We start from the raw sequence: 14,220 nt of genomic DNA on the forward strand, positions 1-14,220 counted from the left end.
GGATTATCAAAAATTAGCAGTCCTGTAGAAAAAAGAGCTTTCAGGATATATATATTTTTTTTATAACTAATGGTTACTTTCAGGTTTTTCCATGCATGTGCCTTATTTTTTTTAAGCATTTAGCTCTTCAAGCCAACTGGATATTATATTACAAATGGCTCAGTAGTCCAATAATAAGCTTATCCAATTATCCAATTACTGCCAACACACATTGCAGAGAGAATGCATGGTGCCTCTGGCAAGAACAATGACTGTTGGGGTATAGATTTTCTAGATGTGGCATAACTTTTCAAAGCCATTTGCTTGAGATGTTTAGGTGAAACACGAAAACCACATGTACATCCAAAAGTTCGTTGCAAGTTTCAGAGCCTAATGCAATCGAGAGAGAGAGAAACAAGAAAATTCATGCAGGTTAACCAGACAGATGTCCAGTTGGCTACTCTGCACGGGATAGGGGGTATGAGGGATCAAAAAAAGCCACAGAGAAGGCAAAAGGAGGGAGATAATTCGTGTGCCTAGCAGTAGACGCAAGGTGTCTATAACTGTGTTTTAAGGTTCCACTGATTTTAGAAGAGTTGTTAGGGCATGCGTGGCTTTTTGGATTGACGACAGACGAGTCCAAGCAACCAGGAATTTTTTTTCTCTGTAAAGCGTAGACAATCCAGTTGGCTGAACGTGATCCAATGAGGTTGAGGTTGGATGTCAAAGCAGGTGCATGCAAGTGCCTGATGGCCTCCTCAGTTACAGCGGTCCCATGTGGGGGAGTGAGCCATACCATTCAGGAAGCAGTATGAATTTGTGAAGGCAACACCCAGTCGCAGGCAGCGCAGCAGCCCAATGCGACACTGGGAGAGGTTTGATGGTAATCACAGCTGCAGTGAAGGATCAGCATGCGCAAACGATGGTTGCAATGCTCTGGGCTCTTCCAAAGAGCCAGCACCCTGTAGCTAGCAATTCGTTGGATTTCCCGGGCTGAATCTGTCCTCAATGCTAGTGCCATGGGCATGGTTCGTGTGTTATCGTGAGTTGATGTAGCAGCTTCATCAGCAAGAAGGCTGCCGAAAATGCTGCAATGGCCAGGCAGCAGCACACCTTTCTTTACCCAGCACAGATTTACAAGCATGAACTGCTGCATGTTACCTTGGTGGCTAATGAGTATAACTCTCAAGTTTACGTGAGATTAATCTCCATGGAAGTGGTAGGCAGAGTCTAGTTCTTCCTCAGCATATGGTTGGGTTGATCTAAGACAAAGCTTGTCTGCTTTACTGGAAATTCTTACCGGATCCCAACCACATACACCCTTAATGACATAACAGGTGAGGCAGTTTCCACTTACAAATATCTAGGAGTTCAGCTTCAGTCCGACTTAACCTGAAACTATCATATTGATTTGATTATAGCAGCTTCTGACCATTCTCTTGGCCTCTTAAAACATAACCTTCGACGTGCTCCTGTGCAGGTGACTAAACTTGCTTTTATTACTTTAATCCGACCTAAATCGACTATGCTTCAGCCATATGGGACTCGGATCAAGCCTATATCAATGATAACATCGAATCCCTGCAGAGCCGTGCTTCTCGTTTAATTTTTTTCAAATCACTCACGCTGCACTAGCGTGACGATGTTAAAAGCTAATGTGGGTCTTGATAACCCTTCCCATCGTCACAAACTTGCTCAATTAACTCTTTTTTCACAAAATTTTTCGTCATCCGTTGCTTCAGGACAACTTCTTTCACTCACCTTCAGCCGTCTTTCCATGTCGTGACCAAACATATCACTTGCAGCACTTGAACTTTTGCAAAATCATTCCTACCCAAAACCATTATTTGAGTGGAACCGGCTGCTTCCTGCAATTGCAACTGAAACGAATGCAACTAATTTTCATTAACTTCTAAAGAAAGAAAGCGATGCACATTTTTTTTTTATTCTAGCTGTGCTCCATTCACCGTAATGTTTTTGATTTTTTTTACTGTTTATTGTGTTGTGTTTTATTTTTCTTCATTATGCTTCATTGAGTGTTGTTGTTCTGCCACATCTCAATTTTTGTTGCTTACTCATTTTCTCTAACCTGTCGGGTAATCCTTGCCCCCCCCCCCCCCCCTCTATGTAATACCTTCGCTGTGAGAGCCTTTAGGGGTTTCTTGCAATAAATAAAATAATATAATAGTGAACAGCAATCTGATGACAAAGGCATAGCAGAAAAGACTTAAAGACACAGCAAACCAAGAGCTTTGGGTTCAGTTAACTGCTGTTGCTGCAAAATGGAGGTCACGACATGGGAAAAAAATTGTTGTTCGTCAGAGAGTAGCACAAAACTGAAAAAAAAAATCTGTACAGCTTTTTCAGAAAGAAAGCTTCCCAATTCCAGGAATATTTGTCCTTGCCAGGGCTTGAACCCAGCCGGGACCAACGTCTTTTCAGGGTGGTTGCTCTACCATTTGAGATAATCAGCTTTTTTTATTGTTATTACAGGAAAGCAATACCACTCACGTAGCAAAGCATAAATCAACGGCCAGGCAAATTCAAACACAAATAAAAGAGAGAAATATCTAGTCAAGAGCACCGCTAGAGTGCTCGTATATGGTTTCCACAGTCCTGCATAGTAATTGATATACAGACATTTTTGTTTAAAAATGCGGCATATGTGCACATGATATTCAAAACGTCTTTTTGAGTAATACTTTGCATAATATGTGCTACGACAAAATCTCTTTATATGTGCCAAATTTCTTATACTGTATCATGTATCATTGCTGAGCATTGTGCTGCTGTCATAAGTAAAATATGTGCTGTGCCAAAATCATTTTGTATGTGCCATATTTTTTCTGTTGTCTGGTATCACATCTCTGAGCATTGTGCTACTTTCAGGATGTGTGCTATACTGAAATCTTGTGCCATATTTTCTCAAATGTTATTACATTTTCTTGCTTCGAATTCTCGAGCTGTTTCACGTCTTGCCACTGAATGCATCACTCCTTACTGCTTACGTGGTCAAGACTTTGATTACCATAAGGACTGCGCTTAAATGTTGCAGTGAAACAAGTTTATACCTGGTGTTCTATATAGCTTAAGAGCCATCAAGTAAAGTTTGTTCAGGTGTTCTATATAGCTTAAGAGCCATCAAGTAAAGTTTGTTCACTTTTATAGTTTGAGCCTGTCTGCATCAATTGTGATGTGAATAAAATAAACTTTTACTTAAACTTGGTGCCATTCTCGAAAATTTGCAGTGTCAGTCAGCATTCCACATACCTTTGCTCTGCAGTGAGCAAGAGAGGCTTTTCAGGAATGCAAGTGGAATGCCGAAGTGTTTCAGTGTGGTTTCGTAGACATATATCTCAAAATTAGTGCACCAGACTTTGAACCCATTCTAAATGAATACACCCCAAGTACAAACCAGCCTCAACTCTGAAGTCGCAACATGCGCCCTAAATTACTAAACAAATATGATTAATGGAACCTTGCTGGTTATGTCATTGCATGTAGTCCTGCGAGCAATGTCCACCTCTTCAAGGATCCAGCTTAAGTGGTGTTATTGCACATGCCATAATGTAGTGCCGTTATTCAAGTGGTGCTATTACTTTTTCACAAGAGTATCAATTGCATATCATTGATGAGAGGGAATCAATTGGTACATTGCATGTTGGCCTGCAATCTCTATGAGACGGACAATAGTACCTTGAGCAAACTGCGACAGTAAACACACTTGGGTGGTTACATTACATATTCGTAAACACTGCGCTAGCCTTTGCCAAAAGTTATATTGTAGTATGCATTCCAGCAAAAAAAAAGAAAAAGAAGTATGTCAAACCAGTTGGAAATTTCCAATTGTGTATTGGGGCACCCATTAGAAATATTCTGCAGGCCCAATTGGATCAAATGGTTGTTTGAACACAAGTCGACCCAATTGGTCTCTCAATTCAGCTTGTTAATTGGGACAAACATGAAAAACAAAGGAAAAGAAATAAAACTAGATGGACCCTAACATGGATATGACATGGATATAATTGAAACTCCTTTCAAAAAGCATATTCATGCATATACACACTATGGTAGTTCATATCGAGAGAGAGAGGAGGGCTCTTTATTAGAAAAACAGAGAATTTTGCCGGCGAATATATAACCGCTGGCATGCTACTTTGTATAGGGATGGGGAATGGGATTAAAAGATTCCAAAGGAGAGTGGGAAAAAAATAGAATAAACATAAATATGAAGTGTCCAAGTGGACCTGATCCTAATGTGTACAGGTGACATGGCGGGTAAATTTAGGCTTTTGTATATGAAGTGTGCTATCTTTAAAGCTTTCCTAATAGACCAATTTCTGACAGGTATTTGAACAATAAATCCAAAACCCGTCGCTGTTTTGAAGGGCCGGGCATTGGACCCAAGATGCTCGGTAACGTTAACGGTTCGTGGCAAATCATGTCCATTTGTTGTTCAAAAATTGTCTCTCATCGCAGTACACGGGGCATTCTAGTAGTATGTGCTCCATTGTCTCCAAGTTGCGACAGTTATCATATGTCATTGCGTCTTACTTCACAACAGCGCACTGCAATTGTTCAACACGTATAGCTTGGGCGTTCACCAATTCAAATGCAAGTGAAATGCAAGAGACACCTCACATTAGGTAGGTGCTAAACTGGTCTGAAAACAAGGGAAATTAGTTTCTTATTTTTTGCATCCGCCGTGTACTTCAATCTACTTGAACACAATTTGGTGGTTGTTCTGTTATTTTGTTTTGTTGTCTATAGTGCTTTAAGCCATATAAATGTGTCGGGACCTTTAATCAATTCCACTTCAGCTTTTAATCCTGGCCCCTAGCTCCTGTCAAAGGAAAATAAATTTGATTTGGTTCGATTGGTGGAAGCAGGTAAATTGTGCTAATGCCTTTAGATTTCTTTCATTATAAATTTCTTATGAACTGACTTTCTTTCAAGATAAATAGATTCCATTCAAATCAGTTCAACTGTTGCCTTAGCATACCTTAGTGATAACACCTTCATGATGTCATTTCACATAATCATGAGAAAGCATGAGCTAAAGCTTCCTCAGGACATTCACGTTGTGGGCTATCTCTCAGTGGCCGCAGACCACAAGTGGCACATGTTAACAATTGACGCATGGAACGGTAGTGATTATGCACTTGATGTGTCAATTTGAGCTAAAAAGCAGGGGCTCAAGGCCTGTGACAAGCATAGCATCGCTGCTACCTTTTTGTGGCAAGTGGTAGTAAATTTTGGAATCAACCACACAATAAATAAAACCAAACGCAAGGTTTCTTTTGTTCTTAACCTTGGCCTTGGCTCTCAAGTGTATGACTCAATTAGCTCACTTGCCTGCATTGTGACAGAAGTGATAAAGATGATCTGCTGTTCATGTTCTAGGTATCATCCTTGAGGACCATGACTAGGTCAGGATAACACATATCTACATGCCTCCACACTTGTCTACTCAGATTTTATCGCATGTTTGCCCAGTCGTACAGTGAAATTTTTACAATCTTAATCTTTGACCGTCTTTAATCTCTCGTGTCTAGATGCACAGACTTATGCAGGACCGTTTCACAGGAGCTCAGAATCATGCACAGTGCGCATCTTGTTCACTGCATGGTGTCGCTAAGATGTGTATGAAGTTATGGCAAATATATTTCTCTACCAGCTGCTCAAGATGATCAACACTCTTTACTTAAGCCTATTGCATGACTGAGGACACTCCCAGCAATCTCCTATCACCCCTGTTACATTAGCAGACTACATTCTCTACCTGCAGACCGCAAATTTTTGAGTGTCACAAAACACCTAAATCTGCTGCAACCAATGCATGGTTAGCGCTATGCAACGCATGACACGCCTGACTAAATCTTCTTCTAAATACGTTTCCTAAAACGGATTGCATTCTATTAAGTTGAACCTTGATGTAACAAATATGGATATAAAGGATATAATGAATTATCAGACGTAACGAAGTTAACCTCAAAATTGTCTCATCGATATCATTGTCATCATCATTTCAGCCTATTTTTATTCTAATCATTTTATTATGTTGAGGAGGGCTGCCTTATGGCATAGGAAAAAAAAACTTATAAATACAAATCCAATCCTGCATCATGCAGGATTCCAAGTTGTGCCTGCAAATTTCCTAATGTCGTCATGCCACCTAATTTTCAGCCGTCCCCAACTATGCTCCCCTCCCATTGGCACCTATTCTGTAGCTTTAATAGAACACCGGCCTATCTGCATCGCTACAGACAGGCTCATTTTTGTCCTTCTAATGTCAACTAGAATATAGGCGATCCCGAATTGCTCTTTGATACACACTGCTCTCCACTCCACAATATCAATGGGTAACAAATACGTGCTTATAATGAATATTGGATTAAACGAGCGCTTTTCTGCATCAGACACAACTTGGTTGTAACAATGTTCGACCCGCTGTACCTTATTCTGTTTATTCAGCAACCTTAGCAGGGAGCCACAGTAGGATGGATTATGAAGTAATGGCTATTGTAAAATTTGCTAGCAAAAAAACGAAAGTATAAAATGTGCAGATATCATGGGAAAAATATGTGACATGAACGAATGAAATTCACTTCATTTTTGGTGGAATTATTCTGCTCATTTGCTGTATGCATGGATTCAGTTTTCCATACCACGAAAGCATGCAACATTAATTAATATGCATATACACATCACATTAAATATCTCTTAGCTGGTACTTTATACCCTTGTTCCAATAGCTCTGCAAGAACAGGAACACGAAAGGGAAGAATTGCCATTTACCGAACTGTAGCACTAAATTGCAAGGGAAACCAAATATGGGCCCATAATATTCAGTGTTTGCCATATTGAGATGGGAAATAGGGGAAAAAAAAATTACAGGGTTCTACGCGCCAGAACCACTTTCTGATTATGAGGCACGACATAGTGGAGGACTCCGGAAATCTTGACCACCTGGGGTTCTTTAACGTGCACCTAAATCTAAGTACACGGGTGTTTTTGCATTTTGCCCCCATTGAAATAGGGGGAGGAAAACTTGATTGTGCTCCATCATTCACATAACTGAGGGAATGGTTACTTTGTCTACAAACTTGGAGATGTTGCTTTCGGCACCCATTACATTTACTTTAATGAAGCACACACTTAAAAACGATATGAGTGTTACAATCGAGTATGAAATAAACACTGCAACGGTGACATGTTATTGTCGTTGGCATTAAAGATTGCTGTAATCGAAACCAAGCCACACACCAGTTCCAGCTTTAGGAGCTGCGTCATTGCCTATGCCTCCTTTGTAAATCCATTAGGCTGCCAGTTTGCAAAACGTCCAAGAAATGTGTTATCTCAAACGGCGTCAAAGATTAAATGCTAAGCACTGTTAAGAAGTGATAAGAGGCATCTGACAGCAATGATGAGTGATGTCTGGTCCGCTGTTCCTCAGATACCATAAACATTTTTCCAAGGAACAATTGTTATTATACTTTCTCTCTCACAATGAAAACACGGTCATTTTTTGTTTCTGGCAATGAAAATCATATGTGCGCTACAACCAAGGTCACATCAAATGCCATAAATACAGTTTTCCTATTTAAGAAATGAGGTGGGGGGTCACATTCGCAACTTACCAGACGGCAATGAGAAGCGATACGAAAAGCGATTGTGCCTCCGAGCTGTCTTGGTTCTCGGGAGGTTATATTAGTCGCATCTGTGTTGTTGCGCACAGCAGTATCGCAGTAATGAATGGGATCATAACAAAATGTATCCAGAACTGAGCAGACCGTCTGCACCAGTTGTTAAATGTTAGGTTCGTTTCACGAGGTGACATCCTGCCAAGTCAAAACAGTCCCTCCGATATCATTAAGACGGAGTCGCACTGTACCTTTATGGCTATTATATCTTTGCAGTCATGAGAGGTGTGCAACTCCTCTAGAAGCAGTTTGTGCAGTTTTAACTATGACGTTAGTACTCCTGCCTGAAACACATTCTGTAACTATCTTCTCTCAATAGTGGGTCAACACTTTTGTAAAAGCAATTTTAAAGAAAGAAGACAAAGTTTAAAAAATGCATCCTTAATTGCACAAGATTACAAACATTTAGTGTGCTCCTGGAATGTTCCTCAGGACAGTGCAAGGTGTCAACGAGACTTCTACAGAGCCCAATTTCACAATTATAACTTTTACGTCAGCAGGTGTGGGTTCACATCGTCAAACGTTCGTGCAAGGATGTATACTTTTGCCTATGGCATGGTTCTGAATTGCTAATTGGCCTTAGCCTCTTGAATGTTACCACTGTTTTATCTTTAGGTAGAAGCAGCCTGGGTCTTGCCTGGTAAGGCATAAGTACATAGAATCTTCAGGGCAGTTGATGTCACAATTCGACCATTTCCTCAACAATAGTGCACTTTTCCTTTTTTTCCATTGAGACTCCATCACAAACTCGTCTTTTCACTTTTCAGTCGCTTTATGGATGTTGAAAATCTTTGCTATCAAGTTAGTGGTAAAATGAGATTCTTACATGTGTTCATCACTGCAATTCCTGGTTAATACTCCCTTGCAGGTACATACTATTTCTGTTAACTGGTGTGTTGCAGGTGTCGGTGGCATACTACCAGAATTACGGCCCTTGAAACCGAGGCCTACAACGTGAAGCAGGGACTGACCCACATTTTCCGTAGAGTAAAGCCACACCTCTGGTTTTAGGCACGCACAGTTTGAACGAGTGCCATTGTGTTTCACTTCAGCCTTTTCGTGCTATTTACACACCGTTACTGTTCCATACATAGCTCTACGCTAATTTGGTGCACCTTTTTTGTTCCAAGCTTCATTTTGACACCTTTCTCATCCTACGTGCACCAGAAGGCCTCAAATCGTCTAATTTGACGAGACGAAAGTGGCCTGATGTCCAGATCCCACAAACCCCAAATCAACCTGAAGTCGCCAAAGAAGACCCTGCTGCCTTCAAACACCGGGTACGTTTGCTAGAGGCCGTGGGTGCCGAACCAACAACCTCTTGCAGTCGGCTTGGACCGCTCTGACCACGGGGCCAAGATTCAATGTTTCCTCTGCTTTTCTTTTTTGACAGTGAGGTGTTTAATGGTGAGGACATGAGTGATGGGGCTGCGACACTAGAAGTGCAAAGAGAAGTCCCGGTAGAGAAAATTTGTGCACACTTCGATTTTGCAGCTCGAGCCTGCCGCACAGAGTCCCTTGTGCGGGGGGTCGAGGTGAAAGACGACGCTGTACAAGCTCGACGCCGACGTGTCGATCTTCGCCTTGAGCTGGCCGCTGAAGTCCCAGTGGTAGAGGTTTGGCTCGCCCCCACCCGCGACCACCATGTCGTCGTAGAAGTGGGCCACGTTCGCGGGCCTCGCGAGATCGGCCAGCGGCGTCGCGGGCGACGACGTAGGGACGTGCCAGATGCACAGGTCGGGGCCGCCGCCGCACAGGAGCCACTCGTCGCCAGCGTCCAGCGCGACGCAGCCAATCCACTTGCCGAAGCGCGGGCGCTGGAGTTCCTCCTGCTTGAACGGTTCGATGTGGAACACCTCGCGATGGAGGCTTCGCACGTCCCAGCACAGGACGGCGCCGTCCTCGCCCGCAGAGTACAGCTGGGTGTTGTTCGACGCCAGAGCGAGGTCGTGAACGTAGTCCGTGTGTCTCGCGAGCGTCGACAGCAGCACCCTCGTCTCGATGTCCCAGACGTAAACCTTGTTGTCTCCGCAGCCGGCGATGAGGAGCCTCTGCTCCGAGTCCTTACCGGAGAGAACCAGGGCGTTCACTTCGGGTTGGACGATGCTTTCACCCTGCGGTATGCTGAGGGCCCAGCACTTCTCGGCCGACCTCCTCTTCAGCTTGTCCCAGTTCCAGGCAAATATCTCTCCGCTGGCTCCGCTGATCAAGAAGTGGTCGCACATGACCAGGGCGAAAATGCTGCCCGAGTGCGCCGCGAATTTGTAGAAGGGCTCCCTGGAATGTTCCTCGTCATCGCCGGACAAGAAGTTGGAGGTTACGAAGACCGCAATCTCCCCATAACTACTCGCTGCCACGAGGTACTTGTTGCAAGGGGAAAAACACTGGGCATATATCACTGTGTAATACTTCCGCAAGTTTTCCATGATGCTTGCGTGGTTCGGCATCCAGCCCAATCATTCAAAACGGGGAATCACAGAACCACAGAAATGAAGTTCAAATCCGAAGAGAAAAACACGTTCAATCCGCCACTACCGCCAACGCCAACAACGCGGCGAGCTTGAAGAACGTGGCGGCATCTCGTTTACAAACAAAGTAACAGCTAGAACCGCAGAGAGTGTGACCTCCGAGAACTGTGTGGCATTATTTAAATAGAAATCTTGGAGGCCACGTAAAAATTAGGTGCTTAGGTTGCTGTAACTTTTCTTAGCTGGCGCTAAATACAATATTACTGCATGTATGACGGAGAGGTGTCGCAGCAGTCGTCGCCCTGCCTGGTCGGCCTCTGCAATGTGCAGCCACTGGCCACTGTGCACCAAAGTGCGTTCTTTATTCTGTGGTGCAGCGTGCTACTCGACCAGGCAACTGATGTTTGTTTATTCTATGTTAAAGCACTGAAGGCCTGCAGTTCGATCATGACGCTTCCTGCAAATTTACTGCCACCCCGTGCTACACCGAAAATAATAAACGACCGATGATTGTTAATGCTGAGAAACCTCATTGTCAACGATCATTGTCGTCCGGTTGAATTAATATAGAAGTTATGGATGCAGAGCGACCGTGTTGCAACTTATATATATTGCACGCGACTAAACGTGTTTCGTGATGGTATATCCGCCCTTATGACATATGTCTCGTATCCTGTACGATTGCAAACAAGCCTGCGTAACGCACTTCATTGGCAAGAAAGAAAAAAAAGTCAGAGGTTGCCAATTCTTCATTTATGGGTGGATTCCGCGGTGCCAATATATATGATGCAGGCATAATAAAAGAAAGCTTAGCTTTATTAAGGGACTTCAGAGCAAATGTTTGTCGTAGCAATTAAATGCATATATACCGCTACAATTCGTCGTTTCATGCATGGAATAACTCCGTCGAATTATTGTATGGTCAGCCTCATGCGCGAAATTTGGAGGACAATAAAGCTTCGCCTTTAAGAGCGGAACGTGATAGCATTCAAAGTTCTCCGACTCTGAGTGCTTATTCTTACGCGTCCCGACAAATGTAGCTTATGTAACTGTAATGTTTACCGGGAAGCACTGGAGGCGAACACTATGCACGAAGACGAGCTTTGTGATTCTTTTTTTTTTTTTTTGTGCGAGTTGAGGGGGCCTCACCGCTCCTGCTTAGGCAGACTTAAACGGCAGCAATTATGTTTTATCGCAACGTTTCAAATTACATTCCTACATGTATGTAGGTCGTGTGTAAGTCGTACTTTCCAATTCGTCTGACGCATTTCCCTTTGAGAAAATGGATTGTTTCAGTAACTTCTTAGCGCTACACGGAGGGCCTGCATCGACTGCGTCGAGAACGGCAGCCGACGCCGGACTTGCTCAACTGAAGTTGAGCGACGGTCAGCAAAGTCCACAAGAGTTGGCGTTAATTTAAAGAAAATATATTATGTGAAGACTCACTCCTCCCCGTGATGGCAATTTACGCACACGCGTTGATGAACGACGAACGAAAAAAAAAAAAAAACAATGCGTACGAGTCCGGAAAAAAAGAAGCCCCGCGGGCGAATTGACCGCAACCCCCGCCACTGTCGCGGCCACACCCATTTTTTTTTTTCTTCATTGCTTGTCGTTCAGCCATTACAGTGCGAAACTGCTCAGGACTTGTAGACTTGCGGTGATATCTTCTGGTTTGTGAGACGTCAGTGACGACGCGCTTTGTAAGCTTTGTGAGAAACTATCGCGCACGAATGCGACGCAGTGACTTTTTCGAACCCGTGGAAGAACCACGTAACACGAACCACCTTTGCAGGCTGAGGTTTTGTTCGAAACAGGGTTTTTGCCTATCCAACCCCGAGGGGAGGAGGGGCGCAGCGGGGTTTGCGAGGCCTCTCCCAGGCGCACACCCTATGAAGCCGGGCGCCTGGCCGGGGTACGCCTGTGCCCAATTTTACCGGTGGGTATCCGGCGGTGGGTTTCGAACGAACCACCTCCCGCAGCCGAGTCGGACGCCCTAACCGTTAGACCACGGCTGCGGTGAGGATTCGGGCGCTCTATTCCCGCATTTAAACGCGTCGAAGCAAAAATGACGTGCGGTTGCGTTGCAATGATGTGCGGTCGCGTAAAACGAGTCGTAATGAGTGATTTCCATCGGAACAAACGACAGCATTCGTTTGCAATGCACCGCGGCACCTGAAAAAGGCGGCGAAACAGGCGTAACAAGAAGTAATATAAATCGTACGGCTAACCAGGCTAACTAACCAGGCTAACGGCTCGTCAGTTATATTCGCTCACACCACGTATCTTAATTATGACAGTATACTCGAAGTTTTCGAGCAGTGTTCTTTTGTGTGGAGTAGTGTGGCTAGCGCTCATACAATGAAGAGCTAACTTGGCGCTCAGACGACATGGCTGCCCGTAGGCGAAGTTCTCAGTTGCATATCCAGATGGCAGCACACTCTATGCCAGACTAAAGCTGTATGCCAGGCTAGGGAGAATACATCATAGAATAAAGAACAATGTTGCGCAGCTCCAATGAGATGCCTATGCCAGGCTGGCTATTCGTACAATAAAGCTCTCGACCTGCGAGGTTTTCAGCACATAGCAGATTACATTACTAGAGGAAGAACGCTATGACGTGGTTAGGCCGGCTGGCCGTACGTGGGCTTGCGTGCCTACAAACGCAGTCGCGCATTCTTAATTTACAGCTGTGAAGTAACGTGCCGCTGCTGAATTTATTTATTTATACTGCAATCCCAGGAAGGGTTTTCGCAGTGTGGGCGTACAGATACAAGCACGGATCAAATATTTACAGAGAAGCGAGAAAAGAAAAAAAGAACAAAGACCGCAAATTATTAGTAAACAAATCATATGGATCAGCATTCGTGACAAAAAAGTTTGCCGCTCCTCAATCGTTGTTGGATGTGCGGTGAACTTTCAGGTCCAGGCTGGAATAGCTACTGAAACAGCATCTGTTCAAAGCTTTATACACATTTTGGCGATGTCTCATGTTTCACCGTATTCGCTGGCTATTTAAAAAAACTTTTTTTTTGTTTTTGCAAAAGAAGCCTCGCGGGCGATATTGACCGCAACCCCCGCCAGTCACACCCAGTTTTTTTTTTTTTTAGTTTTCTTTTTTTCTGTCAGACAGCCGCTGCAGACACTGCATTGGACTTTGCCGGGACAGCAATGATCGGTCAGGATTTCGTGAGAAATCCGTTAACCACGGCGCTCGACGATGCGAGGGCACGAACGTACTACCACCCGAAGGTGGGGAAGCAGTATCACAGTACAAGCCTGTGACAGCCGGTGTTTACCTGTGAGACTTAACATCACAGTACCACGGGCGTATTGATCGACCTGTGATTCACAGACGTATCGAGAGTACCACCTTTTCAGGTTAGAACAGTTCGAAACTATTGGGCTATAAGAGACTGTTACAGCCCAGGGGGCGGGGTTTGCGAGGCCTCCCCCAGACGCACACCCTAGAAGGAAAGCCGGGCGCCTGGCCAGGGTTCACGTCTGTACCCGTTTTCTTGACCGGTAGGGTCTCCGGCGGCGGGTTTCGAACGAACCACCTACCGCAGCCGAGGTGGACGCCCTAACCACTAGACCACGGCTGCGGTGATCACCGCAGCAACACACATCGCCACTTATTCACCACAGTTGCATTTGCCTCCACGACTAGTGTCTTCGGTGGGCAAAGTGAACACCGTTTCAAGCGTCAACAATTTCATGAATTTGTTGGCGTTCGACAACTCGTTTTTTTTTTTTTTCGCAATTCGTGTACACCGGTTCCGCTACGAAAACCCCGGGCGAATCGCCTTTCTGGGTGGATATTATTACCTAGATTAATTACGGACACGTGATTTACCCAACCGATGCCTGTCAACGTGACATCCACAGAGTGAGTGACAAGTGACAGCTACTCTGACGACAACAACTCATAACCGAAAGACCACGAGGACGTTGTTTTGGTTATTTGACATTTCACTCCGTAGTTTCCCTTTACTTAACCAGATGGCAGCATCTACGCCGCCTACGCCGGCCAAAATTTCGGCTACTTGCTCCCATGCGTTGGTGGCGCA

At 44.3% G+C, this 14,220-nt stretch overlaps 1 protein-coding gene across 1 annotated transcript; it reads right to left on the bottom strand.

Annotated features, from left to right (window-relative positions):
• Positions 1-7,098: 7,098 nt before the first annotated feature.
• Positions 7,099-10,448, bottom strand: thoc6 (THO complex 6). The gene has a single exon (XM_070524310.1). It carries the CDS (start codon positions 10,127-10,129, stop codon positions 9,119-9,121), a length of 1,011 nt encoding a protein of 336 aa, XP_070380411.1. The 5' UTR covers positions 10,130-10,448; the 3' UTR covers positions 7,099-9,118.
• Between the last annotated feature and the right edge of the window lie 3,772 nt (positions 10,449-14,220).

This window comes from Dermacentor albipictus, chromosome 8 (genome assembly GCF_038994185.2).
Source record: "Dermacentor albipictus isolate Rhodes 1998 colony chromosome 8, USDA_Dalb.pri_finalv2, whole genome shotgun sequence".
NCBI classification, from domain to species: Eukaryota; Metazoa; Arthropoda; class Arachnida; order Ixodida; family Ixodidae; genus Dermacentor; species Dermacentor albipictus.